The sequence below is a fragment of the Pelobates fuscus genome, chromosome 1 (assembly GCF_036172605.1).
Source record: "Pelobates fuscus isolate aPelFus1 chromosome 1, aPelFus1.pri, whole genome shotgun sequence".
Lineage (NCBI taxonomy): Eukaryota > Metazoa > Chordata > Amphibia > Anura > Pelobatidae > Pelobates > Pelobates fuscus.
The window spans coordinates 336090152-336109912 of NC_086317.1; the positions used below are offsets into that span (position 1 = coordinate 336090152).

Consider the following 19761-nt stretch of genomic DNA (forward strand, 5'->3'; position numbering starts at 1 on the left):
TGCAAACAGAAAAATGTAATGTATGATCTTCTCATAATGCAATGTGGTGCTGTGACTGAGTGGAGGGAATTTCTTTTTTCATTTTATTATTAGAACAATATACAGTAATGAGACCAGGTTAAGCTTCAAATGGGACCTAACGACAGTGCTTTTAGCCATGGACATAATCAGACACCTTTCACTGCTGAATGCATCCACTACACCCCGGCATGCTGCTGTGTTTCCTAAAGATTCATTACCCACCACAAAAGGACTCGACTTACCAGACGTCGGGCAAATTCTTTGTTTTCAGAAAGAAACCCATATCCTGGGTGGACCTGTAAAATAAAAACAGAGGGTGTTAAAATAATAGGCACTTAGTCTAGTCTGCAGTTATATTCTTAACTCCACGTTTCCGGTAACGTATTTAAACATGCAATCTTTGTATACATCTTCAATACACACACGTGCACATGATTTGTTTCATAGGTAATGCCAGAGAAGTATATGTGAATCAGCTAGATGGTACATGGTGAAAATATTTATAAATATGGTTTCTCCATTTCACACAAACATTTCATTATAAAGTAGTAAATAGTTTATTGTAGAACTTCACTACGTCAAACGTCACAATGCAGTTACACCTGTCAATATTCTATATAAACATCCTGTAAATAATACAAATAACATCATAGGTCCTACATTTTACAATGTTCCGCAACATTTAATGACTGCCACGCTATTACCAATTTAGTAATTGCTAATTTTATGTTGTGGTTTTTTTTTTCTGTTTTTAATAAAAATTAAAAAATACATTTACAGGAAAGATTTAAAAAGATTATAAGAATCAGCGAATTAAATAGTATAGAAAAGGTTAAAACTAATTCAGGTTGTTTTTTTTTCCCTCCTTTTCTCTCGGTATATTTTGGAATGAACTGAAGCTGCTCCCTGGTGTGATATCTGAATCCAGCAGCCACCTGCAGGAACTGGCACCAGCCATGCCAGATGCTTCAAAAGCCTTTGATTTCGAGGAGAGATTTCGTCCACATTTAACTCATGTGACATAATTCAAACGAAAAGGTAATGTTCAGACTTGTCTTTTTTAAATAATTAAATATATATATATTTATGTAGATATATTATATATAAATATTATATATTTATACATACACTGACACACACATTCACACATGCACACAAATAACTGGCTTTTATGCAGTCTATGCCTGAAACAGCTGCGGCAAATAGATCCATTCAAACTCACAGCTTGGGCACCAGTCCTCTTAATGGCTTCCATGATGGCATCCATGTTGAGGTAGCTTTTGCTAGTGGGAGCCGGGCCAACACAGACAGCTTCATCCGCCATTTTCACATGAACCTGGAGACAGAGACACAAATTCTGCATTAACAGATGCTCACAGCAAAAGTAATTATCAGCTAGTTATACAGGCAGGAAATTAGAAAATGTGCTTGTTTCAAGGATATGGAACTAAAATGTTTAGAGAATCCCATTTTATAGAATGTTGGGTAAATGCTCGAATTTAAATATGTAATGTATGTAATTAAGTAAATATGTATTTGTAATGAATTTGCGCCTTTTCTGTTTGAGCATACAAAACATTTTACTAAAATCGTTTGTTACCTTGTATTTATTTTTATAATCTGAAAAAAAGTATTCTTCTTACTAAAATTTCAAGTTCTATATGTATGCAAAAATAGAAGATTTTGAATGTGATTTTATAGGTTTGCACAAATATCAGGACATGAAATAAAACATTTTTGGATTCAGATAAGCCCATCTATGTGCGTTCAATGCATGTTACAATATAACACTTCTTACTGCCTATAATACATCACAACCAAAAAGAAGTGCACGTGTGACACATTATGTTGACATGAATTTGAGAGGAATAAAATTACTCTAGGTCTCTCTGCTGATTTTTAAGATCTGTATAATACAAAGTTTCTGTGCACCCAGGGCCGGCGCTACCATAAGGCGGCCCAGGCGGCCGCCTTAGGGCGCACCGGCCCTGGGGGCGCAAAATCAGGCTGACCGGAAGGAGGGAAGCGCACTGCGCTCCCCTCCAACCGACGACCTTTTGTAGCGTGGCCGAGCGCCCGGTTCTGCAGGCGCGCGAGGGAGCACTCTCCCATGTGTGCTTCCTCTTCAGCTCCCTCGCGCACCGCGTAGGGATGCCGGCGCCGGAAGATGACGTCATCTTCCGGCTCCGGTATCAGTATGCGGCGCGCGAGGGAGCTGAAGAGGAAGCACACATGGGAGAGTGCTCCCTCGCGCCCGCCAGCCAGCCCGGGAGACAGCCAGCCCGGGAGACAAACAGCCACCAAGGGAGACAGCCACCAAGGGAGACAGCCACCAAGGGAGACAGCCACCAAGGGAGACAGCCAGCCAGCCACCAAGGGAGACAGCCAGCCAGGGAGCCAGCCAGCCAAGGAGCCCAGGAGCCCAGCAGCACCACTGGACCCCAGGGAATCCCTTCAGCACTCCAAAAAGGTAAGGAGGCTGGGGGATTAAATTAAAAAAAAAAACATGTGTTAGTGTTAGTGTTAGTGTGTGTGTGTGTGTGTGTGTGTGTGTGTGTGTGTGTGTGTCTGCTAGTGAGTGTCAGTGTGTGTGTCTGCTAGTGAGTGTCAGTAAGTGTGTTACTGTGTGTCTCTTACTGAGTGTGTTTGTGTGTGTGTATTAGTGAGTCTGTTTGATGTCTGTTAGTGAGTGTGTGTTTGTCAGTGAGAGTGTATGTATGTCTGTCGCTGAGTGTGTCTGTCAGTAAATGTGTGTGTCTGTTAGCTGGTGTGTATGCATCTGTTCGTGAGAGTGTGTGTGTCTTCAGCACTTACCTTTCTCTAGCGCCAGACTCCCTTGGCGCTGGGGATCCCTCCGCCTCTCAGCTCCGAATGCTCTTGCCGCGCATGCATTCAAACCGCCCATAGGAAAGCATTACTCAATGCTTTCCTATGGACGTTCAGTGTTTTAGAATAGCGGAAGCTCCTCTAGCGGCTGTCAGTGAGACATCCACTAGAGGCTGGATTAACCCTCGGTGAAACATAGCAGTTTCTCTGAAACTGCTATGTTTTCAGCTGCAGGGTTAAAACTAGAGGGACCTGACACCCAGACCACTTCATTGAGCTGATGTGATCTGGGTGTCTGTAGTGGTCCTTTAATTGTGTGTGCATCTGCATGCACTGGCGTACATACCGCGGTCGCAGGGGTCACATCCCTGCGACCAGGTGCCCGCCGCCATGATGTCTATATGCCTGCATGTATGTCTCTGTCTGTGTCTGTATGATTATTTCTGTGTTTGTATGAACCTAATTTTGAACGAGGGTGGGGGGCACCAAAATGCATCTTCGCCTGTGTAACTAAAAATCCTAGCACCGGTCCTGTGTGCACCCATACGAGTATTAAAAAAATAGTGAAAGAAAAATCTCTCTGGAATATTAAATCAAGTTGGGGTGGTGATTGTATAATGTACGGTTAAATATAGCGACGGTAGATGTGGGTATATGATTCATTAAAATTTAAAATAACTATATTGCAATAAATGTATTGCACACTTTGCGAACTGTAATATCTCACAACCATTAAGGGAGCACCCTGTGGATGTAATGCTGACGGAAATTTAAATGACAAAATGACACAATGGCTCTGCTGATTTCTAAGGCATTCAAAACGTTATACTCATATTATTATATCTAAAAAATAAATAAACAGATGATCATGAAACATCTTTTAGCGGTGAATGTATAACCCACAATCAAGTATAGCAGTGGTAAATGCGAATATATGCTTGGTACCCCAGCCCCTCACAGGGACCCACGAGCCAACAGTCCCCCACCCCAGCAGTCCGTTCAGGTTACATCCTAGAAAAACATGGGAGCCTCCAATGCTTCTCTCATCACTCCCACCTCTTGGCCCACAGGCCCGCTCAGCTGCCTTAATCAAGCAGACAAGGGGAAGGTGAGAGGTTTCGGTACACAAGATTTAAAAAGTATATACTTTATTTATTTATTATCAAATCCAGTCTCGGTGAGAATGCCGTTTGCCTCTAGTAGCATGTAGACGAGGCGGTCAGGAACTTTGGCCGCAGGTTAAGTCATCTGCAGCGACGAGCCACTGATAAGGTGCTAGAGTGAGCAGGTAAGCAGATGGGGCCAGCAGAACAAAACTTATTTGCAGAGTCTGGGGTGACTCCTCCAGACCACAGTACGTGGTGAGGGGGTTGCAGGGCCGGCTGCCAAGATCTCTCCGGGCCACAAGCACTGGTTATCTAGTGTGGTTCTCATTGTGCCATGTCCGGGCTCGTCCTCTTATGCGGTATGCAAACTTTGTGAGCTCTCATGTCTCACCAGATTGAATTAGATATATCAGAGAATTGTGTCACATATATTTATATATACTTGGTATTGTATTATTTTAATGTTTTAATTCTGAATATACTTTTATATACATTGGCCATCAAGTACCTGAACAACAAAGAATGCCAATATGGTCCCCAACCATACATGGCTTATCTACTGAGCAAATTGATAGACTCCAAGCTTATGAATAATATAATTTAGTTATATATTTTATGGGTTTTTTTTTATGCAATATCACACCATATGAATTTTCTCTTCTGAGATTATCCTGAAAAGCAACATGATAAAGACATAATATTTATAAATATTATCCTAAATGGACCCACAAGCCTCTACTTCCAATAGCTCTGGAAGGGTTCCATTGTAAACAGTTATTTTATTTTATTTTATGTTTTATGGTTTTACACAGTTTTTAATATTTTGGTTTAAAGGTATACACACAGAAATTTTAAAGGAATGAGAGTGTAACAGGAGGTTTTTAAATATTTTAGACGTGATATCACTGTTTACGTCACTCACTATCTAATTGCACTTTATTCAGTGTCAATACTATACAAACTATTATGTAGGAAGTGTAAAATAAAGTAAGCAAACTATTCCACACGTATGAAAGAAAAAAACAAGAAAAAAAATAAACTGCCATAGACACTTATCACATTAAGGCACACCACCTGATCCTACAGTTTAATCTTAGGCAGATTAACAGTAACTATCAGACAGCTCTTTAGATCCAGGTAAGTGGTGTGACTCTCAGCTAGTTTTAGTAAAACCTGCACTTCTATAGCCTTCCTCATGACTTCACATTTTTTAAAACTTTTTAACTACATTGTGACATAAGGCATTACAAATTATTTCAAATAATTATTAGAAATAACACCAGAGATTGAGGAGCATTTAATAGCACATTGATACTTAATTTGTGACACTGAAATGGTTGAAAGCAATGATCAATTGTGACAGCCAAAGAGTAGCTCTACTTCCTGTGAATAATTATCTAATTTGTAGACTTCTATTAATGAAAAAATAAACCATTTCTTTTCTCAAAAATGCTGTGTGAGTCCAGTCCAGGGAGGTGTGGCTAGGGCTATATAAACAAAAGTGATTTAAAGGGAAACTATAGTGCCAGGAAAACAAAGTTGTTTTCCTGGCACTGTAGCTCCCTGTAGTGCCCACCTACCACCCCCACCTCTCTGCGGTGCAGAAGTGGTCAAAAACCTCATGCAGGCAGCACTGTGCTTAGCTGTAACTTGATTATGGGTAAACATGTAACGCAACATGTTTTGCCTCGCCTCTGAGGGCTTCCTCAAGCGCATGTCATGTCCTCCTTTTCATTCTGTTCTATATACCAGCATGTTCTGAGTTACTTATTGTTCCAATTAGTTTTAATCTTTTATTGGAACCATCCTCAAGTCCAGTCATAGGAGCAACAATATTGCTACAAATTTAAGACCACGATTTTGCTACAGTCAAAACAAGAAGTCAATTATCATTGTTACTAATTGGCTATACAGAAAGGTAACGGAGCCCCCTCTTGTAACATATTGTGAATATTCAATAAAGAGAGAAAAAATGCATTTTAAAAGGAAAGTATAAATAAAATAAATACTCAAACACGATAACATGGAATTCAGGATTGTATCACACTCATATGGACATAAAAATAAGTCCCCGTAAAAACAACAGATACAGATCTGGGTTTTTTCTACTAAACTAATAATATAACCTTGTCATATCTATGTAATAAAAATTATGGTAAAAATATTTATTTATAAAACACCTCATAACTACAGAAAAATATCTATAAACACAGCAGAAAAGGTACCCAATGGAAAAAAAAAAAAAACAACACTATCTAAAAAATATTAAAGGAACACTAGTGTCACCTAAACAACTTAAGCTTAATGAAGCAGTTTTAGTATATAGATAATGCTTCTCGGGTTTCACTGCTCAATTTTCTGCCATTTAGGAGTTAAATCACGTTGTTTCTGTTTATGCAGCCCTTGCCACACCTCCCCTGGCTCTGACTGACACAGCCTGCATGAAAAAAAAACAACTGGTTTCACTTTCTATCAGATTTAATTTACCTTAAACAGTTGTATCTCTTGCTCTGTAAATTGAAATTTAATCACATACAGGAGACTCTTGCAGGGTCTAGCAAGCTATTAACATAGCAGGGGATAAGACAATCTAAATTAAACAGAACTTACAATAGAGGAAGGATAAACTTTAGATGACTTTATATGAAGTGTTTAGGAAGGCTGTGCAAGTCAAATGCAGGGAGGTGTGACTAGGGTTCATAAACAAAGTAATTTAACTGGCAGATAATTGAGCAGTGAGATTGCAGGGACATGATCTATACACCAAAATGGTGTTTTGGTGACTATAGTGTCCCTTTTAAAAATGTTTTCAAAAAAATAGAAGAATATATACCCCCATTGTACTCATATCTTATCACTATAGGGAAAGCATTGGTTTGGCTTAAAGGACCACTCTAGGCACCCAGACCACTTCAGCTTAATGAAGTGGTCTGGGTGCCAGGTCCAGCTAGGGTTAACCCATTTTTTTTATAAACATAGCAGTTTCAGAGATGTTATGTTATAAATTGGTTAAGCCTTCCCCCTAATCCTCTAGTGGTCTCATTGACAGCCGCTAGAGGCGCTTGCGTGATTCTCACTGTGAAAATCACAGTGAGAGCCCGCAAGCGTCCATAGGAAAGCATTGTAAATGCTTTCCTATGCGACCGGCTGAATGAGCGCGCAGCTCTTGCCGCACATGCGCATTCAGCCGACGGGGCGCGGTGCAAAAGACCGTGGTGCAAAACAGCAAACCCACGACAGAAATCCCTGGATGTCAGCACTCTCAAAAGGTCAAAAAACTATCGCTCTCAACAAATAACAAAGCACTCCCCGCAGCAACAGATCAGAGGATCACGCTGTCTGCTGTAGCAAGTCAACGCGTTTCATCCCGCCCACGGGACTTTCTCAAGACTGAATAGCTACCGTAGATCCTGGTTTAAATACACCAGGAACAGCACAGGGTATATGTGTAACCTATATAGAAAAAAACCCCGGACTAAATTCATAATAATTCTCATAATAAGGGACATCAACATAATATAAAAAATATATGTATATCAAATTAAAAGACTTAAACACTAAACATTTTGGCATCCACTGTATTCTAGTTAGGCAACAAATAATAATGAATACGAAAGAGAGAACACGAAAATGTGTCAAAACTAGCACACAAAAAAAAAAAAAGAAAAAAGAGAAGTATCAAATATATATGTGTACAAACACCGGGAAACTGAACCACAGCAAGGAAGTATACACACAGAGTGTATACACACCAGAATTTTATGCATTATGCGTCAAACTCCTTGAGGAAGGCAACTCGCAGCTGATCTGGGAAACAGGGTGCCCACTAATGCCTCCGATGCTCCAGTCGCCTCAGGACAGGAGAGTCCTTTTCTTATTATTAGAGATGTGTTCCCAAATCCTTTTAAACAGAGGGGGTGTAGTTCTGACCACTTATTATTAAGTTACATGGACAGGTAAGTAGGCAAATTACATTACTACTAAAACACATTATCTACTCTTTTATATTATATTCTTTTTGTGTAGCTTCTTAACTGTATTTTCATGCAGCCCTACATTTCCACCCTCCATGCTATTAGAACCTAAACAACTTTTACATCTATAAAAACCTGCTCCCCCCCAAAAAAAAGTTATTTTTAGAAAATGTAATTCCTTATCTGTAATAAAGCTATGTACCAACACTGATTTAAAATTAGCTGCCCCTCTAAACGTTATCTTTGGTTTATCAGGTAAAATCTTGACATTTTAAAACAGTTTAAGCATTTTAATTTTTTTTTATTATTTTATGATCTTCATTGTAATCTAAAATCTATAGATGTTGGACTGATGTTACAAGTTAACGTTATTCCCCATGTGAAAATTGAAGAAGAAAAAAATAATACAAATAAAAAACACCTCCCGTGACCCCTCCCAAATTATTAGCATATCTATAAAACAGTGATAGGCCTGTACGTGTGTACTCCAAATATAAAAACCTCTTCCCAAAAAGTCATAAAAATATTGGCATAGCTCAGCACATATGGCTGGTGGCGAGTCCTTATACACCGCGTAATTCTAATCCAGGACACATGAAGGGTTGATTCTCCCTAAACCAGAGAGTTGTGAATGGTACTCCATTCTACCTATGAACTCGGGATCTGTATATTCAATATATAACAAGTAAAACTTGTTATATGCACCATATATGGATGATTATACAGATGATTAAATATATACAAACATGCAAATTGTCTAGGTTAAATTTTCAGATATTTAACACACCAATAGAATTAGAGGAGGACTTCAAAGAAGGTGATACTGTCATAGTGAGATTTTATTACACCCTTCCTTTGCCACAATTTTTTGCATTTTTTCTCCACTCTCTTGTCTTTAGTAACTTCACTGTTGTAGAGCAAGTGCCGTGTTTGTACCTTTTTGCAGCTCCTACTTGTTACTGCTTAAATGTAGGGCAGTGTGAAGGGGCTGAAGAAGAACAGCAATTTGGTTACCAATATATTACAGACAGATGCCAAAGTAATCCGCACTCAAGACAAAATCCAAGGAAATATCAGGGACACATATCGTTGCTTGTGCTAATTTATTGAAAGAATCATATACACAGCAAGCTCAGACCAAATAAGTGCAAGTGGACAGAAGATAAAATTAAAACATTCCATACACCTAAACAAAAGGGGGTAGGTATCAAAAACTGCCACAAAAGCAAAAAAAACACTGGACACTTTCTCAACAGGTAACTTGGTTACCAAGTTAGGCAGCGGTGGCTGCACGCTCAGGGGGCCCAGGCACTTACGCCCACCCTATGTAAAAGTGTAAAAGCCTGGTCAGCGCTTCGGCCCCTTAACAGCGCGACCGTGTCACTTCCTATCATCAGCACTGTGTGTCTGTATGGGTGTCACTGTGTGCATCTGTGTGTGTGTATGCAGATGTGTGCCCAGTGTGTGTTTGTGTGTCTGGCAGTGTATTTGTATATGTGCATACATCTCAGCATTCAAATGTCAACACTACACACAGACACACCCCTACCTTCAAAGACAAACACTAAAAACAAGTAAACCACTGCTTTCAAATGGAAACAGTACATAAAAACACACAACAGACAGTGTGGATTACTCTGAAAACTGAGTGTCCATTTTAGGCCAGTCATGCTCAAAACAATCTTCAGAATTACCACATCTTGCCAACAATTAAGCCTCTTTCTGTTTCCAATGCCAACACAGTCATCAATACAAACAATTATCTATGGGAACTCCATGTTTCAAACCCAATATAAAACAATGATGTACACCATATGAACATTACAGTATTATAATGTCCTTTGAGAATTAAAAAAAAAAGAAAAAAAGAAAAGGGGGAATCATTGAAGCTTGCCATTAAATAGAGCCGCTGACCTAAAATTGCCTGCTACTATTACTCCCTTGCACTCTTAAAGCACCAATAGAGAGCTCCCACTGTGCGGAAAGGCTCTGTTTGTTGTAATTGCAGGCTACAGGGCAGCAGGACCCAGCGCGTTACTAAATCAAACGGACTAACCTGAGCACTGTAGCTTACCCTCTTGAATAAAGAGAAATAGCTTGCAGAAAAATAAAATGTGATGGAACATAGTTTGATTAATAAATATGGACTTTAAAGATATTGGAAACATTGCTTACACCTACTTACTGCCATACCTCTGGATGTCACCAATGGATAGCTGTGAATGTATAATCAAATAGGAGAGCTGTTCATTAATTGTTAAATAAATGAATTAACAGTGAAAGTGTTACAGACTATATGGCTTGTGTACAAATGTTTGGATATGTCAGTACATTCTTGAGGGCTGAAGGCAGCCTCTGTACCAGACATAATGTAAGCCTGTGTACATACATGGAGTGATTACAGGGCATGTAGCGGACTATAAAGCAAGAGTGTGTTTTTACGTTAATTTGATATGTGTCTCGAAAAAAATGCGTGAAAAAAATAAAAATAAATAAATAAAAGAATCCAAACTTTGGCAGTAATTGGTGATTAAAATGTCTTACAAAATACTCAAGATACCAAGTGTGATATAGGCTGGGGGATAAAATGGTTACTGTGCCAGGAGTGCCCTAGTGTTGCCCTTTATGCAATGAATCAATTCATCTTTCTGAGGAAAGTTCAGTGTATCCATGCAGAGGGTGGAAACATTGAATTTCAGTGCTGCACACTGTGTAACACTGCCTCAGGAAGCACCTACAATGGCCATCTGAGGAGTGGTCACTGCAGGAGTCCCTAGGCTTTAATGTAAACCAAGTACCGTATATACTCGAGTATAAGCCGAGTTTTTCAGCACATTTTTTGTGCTGAAAAACCCCAACTCGGCTTATACTCGAGTCAATAGTCTGTATTATGGCAATTTGCATTGCCATAATACAGACTGGGGGCTGCAGAGATGTTACTTACCTCTCCTGCAGCTCCTGTCAGCTCCCTTCTCCTCTGCGCCGTCCGTTCAGCACCTCGGTCAGCTCCCAGTGTAAATCTCGCGAGACTTACAGTGTGAGCTGACAGAAGAGCTGACCGGACGGCGCGGAGGAGAAGGGAGCTGCAGGACAGGTAAGTAACATCTCTGCAGCCCCCACAGCCCCCACTGAACTACCAGGGAAGGAGAGCCCCCCTCCCTAGCCAGCTAGCAAGCAGGGAGGATGAAAATAATTATAAATAATAATAAAATATAAATAACAAAGTAATATTAAAAATAATAAAATAAAAAATAATAATAACAAAAATATTAATAAAACAAAAAAATTATTAAAATAATTAAAAAAAAATTATAATAAAAATGCCCACCCCCCACCAAGGCTCTGCAACACACAGACTGCATCACACACACACACACTGCACTCATACACACACACTGCACTCATACACACACACTGCACTCATACACACACACTGCACTCATACACACACACTGCACTCATACACACACACTGCATTCAGTATATACACACACACTGTAAATAAATATTCAATATAATCTTTTTAGGATCTAATTTTATTTAGAAATTTACCAGTAGCTGCTGCATTTCCCACCCTAGTCTTATACTCGAGTCAATAAGTTTTCCCAGTTTTTTGGGGTAAAATTAGGGGCCTCGGCTTATATTCGGGTCGGCTTATACTCGAGTATATACGGTATGTCAAACTGAAAGTCTGGATCGGGCCACGTAAACAAGGTTTAAGTTTATGTGGGCCACAAAAAAACAAAACAAAAAAAAGTACATTTTCATAGAAACTTAGTATAAAAAAAAAACAGCATCCCTCTACTACACCACAGCACCATGTGCCAAATCTGATCAGAAAACACTCAGAAACACTCACTGATAGACACACACACAGAAACACTCACGGATAGACACAAACTCAAAGACAGACACACACACTCACAGACAGGCACTCACAGACAGACACACACACAGACACACACTCACAGACAGACACACACACAGAAACATACTCACTGGACAGACACACACAGGCAGACAGAAAGGCAGACAGACAGACAGGCAGGCAGACAGACAGACACACTCATTCTCACTGACAGACACAAACACACATATCTCCTTTTTTTTATTGCTCCTTACCTTATGGAGCCGATGTGGGGCCTCTCCCTGGGGTCCTTCCTGCTCCTCACTGCTCCCTCGCGCGGTTTAGTAATGCCGGGTGCCGGAATATGAAGTCATATTCCGGTGCCCGGCTTAACTTCAGATGGCGCGCGGGAGGGAGCAGTGAGGAGCAGGAAGGCTGAGCTCCTCTGCTGCTTTCCCCGCCCCTTCCTCCCCAGCCGGGTAAGTTTTAGCAGAGTAGGCACCTGCAATGTGGGGAAAGCAGGTGCCTACTCTGCTATAACACCAGCATGTATTCATGGCTCGCAGGGCCACAAAGACGGTCCTTGTGGGCCGCATGCGGCCTGCGAGTTTGACATGCTTGATGTAAACACTGCCTTTTCTAAAACGAGACAGTGTTTACTGCAAAACATCAGCAAGGACTGACTATACTCAGCAGAACAACTACATTAAGCTGTAGTTTATAGTGTTCCTTTAATTTCCTCCTATTTTTCCTGTAACTGCTAAATATTGAGTTATTCCTAGTATCAGGACAAAAAAAGTCTATTTGTAATGATGTGTTTTTAGTTTTAGCAGTGGAGAAGAAATTTTAACCCCTTAAAAACGGCGGGCATGCTATGCCGTCCTTCGGGAACCGGCGATCGCAGTGGGGGGACTCACCTGGGAGTCCCCCTGCTGCCATTCTGGCCCTCCTGGGCCATGTGATCGCGAGGTCCTTGCGAGGACCTCATGATCACATGGATTGAATAGCTGTCCACAGCATTTCCAGCAGGGGGAGTGCCTGTAATGTCAGGTAGTGCTGCCTGAAAAAAATTAAAATACAGTTTAATATAAAATTATATATACTTAGATTATATAAAATATATATATAGATATCAAAATACACATAGAACGAAATATATATCTATATACATAAGTATATACATATATATCACTATATATAGATATATAAAAAAAAATAATTTTAAAACATATCTATATATCTATATATATATATATATACATACATATACACACACACACACACACTATATATACACACACACATAATAATTCTACGTATATTTTTATGTAATATTTTAACATAATTAGGTAATTTTATTAACTACAATTTGCGGGACCTGCCTGACAACCCAGGCCGAAAGTCCAGGGAATTTAATTGTTGTGATACGTTTTACTGTTTTAAAACACTAATTTGTGTTCAGCGAAGTCTCACGAGTATAACAGTACCCCCCATGTACAGATTTTATGGTGATTTCAAAAGTTACAGAGTCAAATATAAGGCTTGTGTTTCCGTTTTTTCTCATTGAAATTTGCCAGATTGGTTACATTGCCTTTTAAGACCATATGGTAGCCCAGGAATTAAAATTACCCCCATGATGGCATACCATTTGCAATAGTAGACAACAAGAGGTATTGCAAATGGGGTAAGTCCAGTCTTTTTTAGAAGCCACTTGGTCACAAACACTGGCCAAAATTGGTGTTCATATTAGTTTTTTTTGCATTTCTCACACACAAATAATCTTTTACATTTACTGTTCTTTTCTTATTCTTAGGTTTCCTTCTCTGTTATAATAGAGCCATAGCTTAAAATATTTTATTAACTACTAGAAGCTTGATTGAATTGTATTGGAAACATCATAAATTCCCAAACTCCAAAAGAATTGCAAGGTAGAATACAACCCAATTACAGACACAAAACAGTTTTGGCGCAAATTTGTTCCAAATAGCTTGAAGTGGAGAAAACATGGAACCCATGGATGGCATATATTGTTGATCCAAGCCTTGCCATAGGCTCGAGCCAGCAAATCTGATGAGAGTGAGAAACACAACCTTTATTTAATATTTATAACAATGCAGGAAAATGTAATAAAAATTTAATTGAAAGTTAAAAAAAAAAAAAAAAAAAATGTTTAAGTTTGCCATTTGCAGCATGTTTTGCCTGGTGTAATGTAGACATGTGGCTCATAGTTAGAAATTCATAAACATATCCGTTTTATTCTTCCAACTATCTCAATGATATTGCCTCAGGGACACTAGAGAACAACTGTTTTCAGAATTCTAAAGTTCCAGTTTATAGGTTTAGATTGCCAAGTTTCCTTAAATACTTATTGGAACACTGCACTATACTAAACTTATGTAGCCTATTTGAGACTTCAAGACACCCAGGGTTTCTCAGCTCTATTTAAAGATTGCGGTAGACATGATCACGTTTCTGCATCTAAAGGACCACTACAGGCACCAAGACCACTTCAGCTCAATGAAGTGGTCTGGGTGCCAGGTCCATCTAGGGGTAACCCTGCCTGCTGTAAACATTCAGAGAAACTGCTCTGTTTACTTTAGGGTTAACCCAGCCTCTAGTGGCTCTCTCATTGACAGCCGCTAGAGGCGCTTCTTACTGTGATTTTCACAGTGAGAAGACGCTTGTGTCCATACGAAAGCATTGAGAATGCTTTCCTATGGACTGACTGAATGCGCATTCAACCGAAGAGGGAGGAGGGTCCCCAGCGCCGAGGGAGCCCGGCGCAGGAGAAAGGTAAGTGTTTAACCCCTTCCTCATGCTAGGGGGGACCTAAAGACCATATAGTGCCAGGAAAACAAGTTTGTTTTCCTGGCACTATAGTGGTCCTTTAATCATTTAAGTTCCCTAGTTAAAGCGGCACTGTCATGCCGAATCCCATTTTTTTTTTAACCCCCCTCCCGCCTCCACTACATCCAATCGACCCCCTAGTCACCCCCAAATGCCCCTAAGCCCCCCACATTACCTCTTTTTAATTCTTTATCTTCTGCCCCGATCTTTATTCAGGGCGCCGCCATCTTTGTGTGGGTAGGTGAAGTCCCTGTGGGACACGTCATCTACCCACACTACACAGACTGTGAGATTCCCGCACATGCCCAGTGAAACACCTGGACATGCGAACGGGAATTTCATCTATTCATTCATTCATCAGACAGACGAATGAATGAATAGAAAAAATCAGACGAACAAACTAACACTGTGTATCAGTGTTAGTTTGTTCGTTCAGTTTATTACAAGGAGGGAGCTACCGGCGTGCAGCTCCCTCCTTGTAATATGTAACTATAGAAGCGGCAGGGAGCAGTGCTCCTCGCCACTTCCTAAGCCCCCCATGTCCCCCCTCACTCTATGGGGGTAGATAAGGGGGTAGATAAGACCTACTGTCCTCCCCCCTAGCCCCCACCCCTGCGCGGTGGGTGGGGGCCCTAATAAAACAATAAGGGGGGGGGGGGGACCTTCTGTCCTCCCCCCCCGGCCCCCACCCCTGAGCGGTGGGTGGGGGCCCTAATAAAAACAATAAGGGGGGGGACCTATTGTCCTCCCCCCCTGGCCCCCACCCCTGCGCGGTGGGTGGGGGCCCTAATAAAACAATAAGGGGGGGGGACCTATTGTCCTCCCCCCCTGGCCCCCACCCCTGCGCGGTGGGTGGGGGCCCTAATAAAACAATAAGGGGGGGGGGACCTATTGTCCTCCCCCCCTGGCCCCCACCCCTGCGCGGTGGGTGGGGGCCCTAATAAAACAATAAGGGGGGGGACCTACTGTCCTCCCCCCCGGCCCCCACCCCTGAGCGGTGGGTGGGGGCCCTAATAAAACAATAGGGGGGGGACCTACTGTCCTCCCCCCCTGGCCCCCACCCTTGTGCGGTGGGTGGGGGCCCTAAATGACCCCCCCCCCCATCAAGGTGACTAGGGGTCCCAAGCCCCTAGTCACCCCCCACCCAAAACATTCTATCCCCTACCTACCCCCCTCACCCTAAAAATAGTGAGGGGGGAATAAAATAACTAACCTGTAAAAAAAAAAAAAATTAAACTTACCATTTGACGTCTTCTTTTTTCTAAATTCTTCTTACTTCAGCCCCCCAAAAGGCCAAATAAAAATCCATAAACCCGTCGCACTTTAAAAAAAAACCAAAAAAAAAAAAAACCGAGCGCAAACAAAAATTAATCCATCTTCACCCATGGAGGGCACGCCGCGTACTGAGCTCCGCAGGGCGGGTCAAGGCTTATAAAGCCTTGCCCCGCCCTGCAATTAGGCTTAGAACACAATGATTGGTTGGTTTAAACCAATCAGAGTGCTCTGTGTCATTTTACACAGCGTGGGAAAATTCAAAAGAACTTTCCCACGCTGTGTAAAATGACAGATCACTGTGATTGGATGGTTTTCAAGCCATCCAATCACAGTGCTCTGTGTCATTTTACAAGCGTGGGAAAGTTCTTTGGAATTTTCCCACGCTTGTAAAATGACACAGAGCACTGTGATTGGATGGCTTGAAAACCATCCAATCACAGTGATCTGTCATTTTACACAGCGTGGGAAAGTTCTTTTGAATTTTCCCACGCTGTGTAAAATGACACAGAGCACTCTGATTGGCTTAAACCAACCAATCATTGTGTTCTAAGCCTAATTGCAGGGCGGGGCAAGGCTTTATAAGCCTTGACCCGCCCTGCGGAGCTCAGTACGCGGCGTGCCCTCCATGGGTGAAGATGGATTAATTTTTGTTTGCGCTCGGTTTTTTTTTTTGTTTTTTTTAAAGTGCGACGGGTTTATGGATTTTTATTTGGCCTTTTGGGGGGCTGAAGTAAGAAGAATTTAGAAAAGAGAAGACGTCAAATGGCAAGTTTAATTTTTTTTTTTTTTACAGGTTAGTTATTTTATTCCCCCCTCACTATTTTTAGGGTGAGGGGGGTAGGTAGGGGATAGAATGTTTTGGGTGGGGGGTGACTAGGGGCTTGGGACCCCTAGTCACCTTGATGGGGGGGGGGTTCATTTAGGGCCCCCACCCACCGCGCAGGGGTGGGGGCTAGGGGGGGAGGACAGTAGGTCCCCCCCCCTTATTGTTTTATTAGGGCCCCCACCCACCGCTCAGGGGTGGGGGCCGGGGGGGAGGACAGTAGGTCCCCCCCCCCTTATTGTTTTTATTAGGGCCCCCACCCACCGCGCAGGGGTGGGGGCCAGGGGGGGAGGACAATAGGTCCCCCCCCCCTTATTGTTTTATTAGGGCCCCCACCCACCGCTCAGGGGTGGGGGCCGGGGGGGGAGGACAGTAGGTCCCCCCCCTTATTGTTTTTATTAGGGCCCCCACCCACCGCGCAGGGGTGGGGGCCGGGGGGGAGGACAGTAGGTCCCCCCCCCTTATTGTTTTTATTAGGGCCCCCACCCACCGCGCAGGGGTGGGGGCCGGGGGGGAGGACAGTAGGTCCCCCCCCTTATTGTTTTTATTAGGGCCCCCACCCACCGCGCAGGGGTGGGGGCCGGGGGGGAGGACAGTAGGTCCCCCCCCCCTTATTGTTTTATTAGGGCCCCCACCCACCGCGCAGGGGTGGGGGCCGGGGGGGGGGGACAGTAGGTCCCCCCCCTTATTGTTTTATTAGGGCCCCCACCCACCGCTCAGGGGTGGGGGCCGGGGGGGAGGACAATAGGTCCCCCCCCTTATTGTTTTATTAGGGCCCCCACCCACCGCGCAGGGGTGGGGGCCGGGGGGGGGGGCAGTATTTATGTTTTTATTGTTTATTTTTTTTTTTTGGTTTTTTTTTTTTACAGTGAGCAGCCACAGGCTGCTCACTGCTTACTAGACATGCCCCTACTCGCGGTATAGCGAGTAGGGGCATATTATTTACTAATACTAAGTCATTTTTACTTAGTGTTAGTAAATGTGGCTGAAAGACCAATTTAGGTCTTTCAGCCTTTTAGTAGATAGCTCCCTGATACCGTGGGAATTAGGGAGTTATCTACTAAGCGGCTGCAAGATGCAGCCGCGGCAATGAATAGGATCGGAGTTTCATTCATTAGAATGAAATTCCGATACAAACAAAGTACCGAATTGCATCCTAACACCAATGGAGAAACTCTTCTCATTCTGTTAGGATGCAATTCGGCAGTTTTGCCGGTGTTCTGTCTAAGTGACAGGACGTTTGGCAATACTGACAGGAAGCATTGTGGGAACAGGGAGGAAAGCTAGAGATCATGGGAAAATTGCTCTGACCAGCGGAAATGAAGCACACTTTGCTCCTCCGCTGGTCAGAGCTGGTCAAGCGGAGGAATCCCATAAGACAAAGAGTCCCTACTTTGTCTTATGGTTTTAAAGAAAACTAAAGGAGACAGGAAGAAAAGAAGAACAGATCCTGAGAGAGGGGTTGAAGAGGAAGAGATTGAGGAAAGGTAAGTTCGGCATGACAGTGCCGCTTTAACAAAAAAAGAAATCCACATATTCAAAACAAAAAAAATATTTAATGCAGTATTTCTATTTTAAAGAGTAAAGATATTAGTAGGAAAAAAAGTTGAAAGAATCTATAGTAATCTGTACACTGCAGAGATTTTCAAGGTCAGATCTTACATGGATACTGATTTTATTTCACCTTCACCCTAACATTAAAAAGGATGCTATTATCCTAAGTACATAGACACTGATGTGAGTGATAATGAAGCAGCATGGGAGATAGATAATGTACTCATTGCCTGTCCAGATCTAATGCAGGCATGTGCTAACATGTCATAATCGGCATAATTCCCATCATCCCCACAGATAACACACAAGCTCCTTGATTAGACAAAACTCCCAGATGGGAGTCATTCCAAATACAAAACAATTCCCTTCAAGCTTCTTCTACTTTAGCATTGGCTCCCCAATTAATTACAATGTCACAGAAGAGTCATGTTAATGTAGGCAAATTCCTACCAATCCACTTTCAATACAAAAAAAGAAAGCAGTTATTTAGTATTCACATGATTATTTAAGATCCTGCTTTCCAAATAACCAGGTAACTAAGGAACCAAATAAATAAGCTTATAAAAACTGCTATTATTACACATAAAAGTGACAATCTCTCATACATTTAGAAATGTTATATGAGCTTAAATTTGTCATTAAAAGTAGAGACGTATAATATTATGGAACTGTATAAAAGGCTTAGACAATAAATGGCTTTCTTTTAATGTCCTATAAGCAGATGTTACACAATATTAGGTAGGAATAACATGTAAAAAAAATTGACAAGAAAACAAAATATAATTTAAAAAAGTGTTTTGCCAATACTTTTTACAAGTCAAACGCAACTAAAGAAAAAAGATCATTCATAAATAGATTCATACATCAGTTCTGTCAGTTAATAGACTTAATTAATAGACCATACCGGTGGTTCCCAAACTAGTCCATGATTTAGGGATTACCCAGTTGTGTCTAAGGTGTTTTTAGAAAAAAGAAAACACAAAAACAAAACACCTTAGACACGGCTGAGTAGTCCCTAAATCCTAGACTGATGGAGGGGGTGTGAGGACTGGTATGGGAACTGCAGCCTTTACCAACCTTACCCCTAATCTTGCTTACACCAACACTAACCCGACACCATCCCTAACTCTAAAAGAACATTAACCGTAACCCATAATTAACCCTAAATGTAACCCTTATGCAGAGGGATATCTTCTGCCGACAAAAAACAGAGAACATCACAAATCTTGAGGTGTAGCCAATACCCCTCTAAGCAGAGTGAGCATGGGGTCCATATCTGGATTATCCTTTTAGCTTAGGGAGAAGCAAATGGATTGCAAGATAAATAGAGAATTTAAGAATAGGCAAAAGCTTAGAAAAACTCAGAAGCTTGCCGAGAGCTCAACAAAATGTTTCCCCTCATTGTGCCATTACAAAGATAGCCTATACCATTTGCATATCAGACTGATTCCATCAATAAGGACAGTCCAGAACCGAAATGGCGGCATA

General features: G+C 41.7%; 1 protein-coding gene across 1 annotated transcript in view; it reads right to left on the bottom strand.

The window, feature by feature from the left end:
• PCCA (propionyl-CoA carboxylase subunit alpha) overlaps positions 1 to 19761 on the bottom strand; it is a 532298-nt gene that overhangs the window by 438747 nt on the left and 73790 nt on the right. Inside the window, exons 5-6 of the mRNA XM_063425353.1 lie at positions 1244 to 1357; positions 264 to 317 (exon numbers count right to left, since the gene is read on the bottom strand). Coding sequence (XP_063281423.1) covers positions 264 to 317; positions 1244 to 1357 — 168 coding nt within the window. The remainder of the gene's footprint in view (positions 1 to 263; positions 318 to 1243; positions 1358 to 19761) is intronic.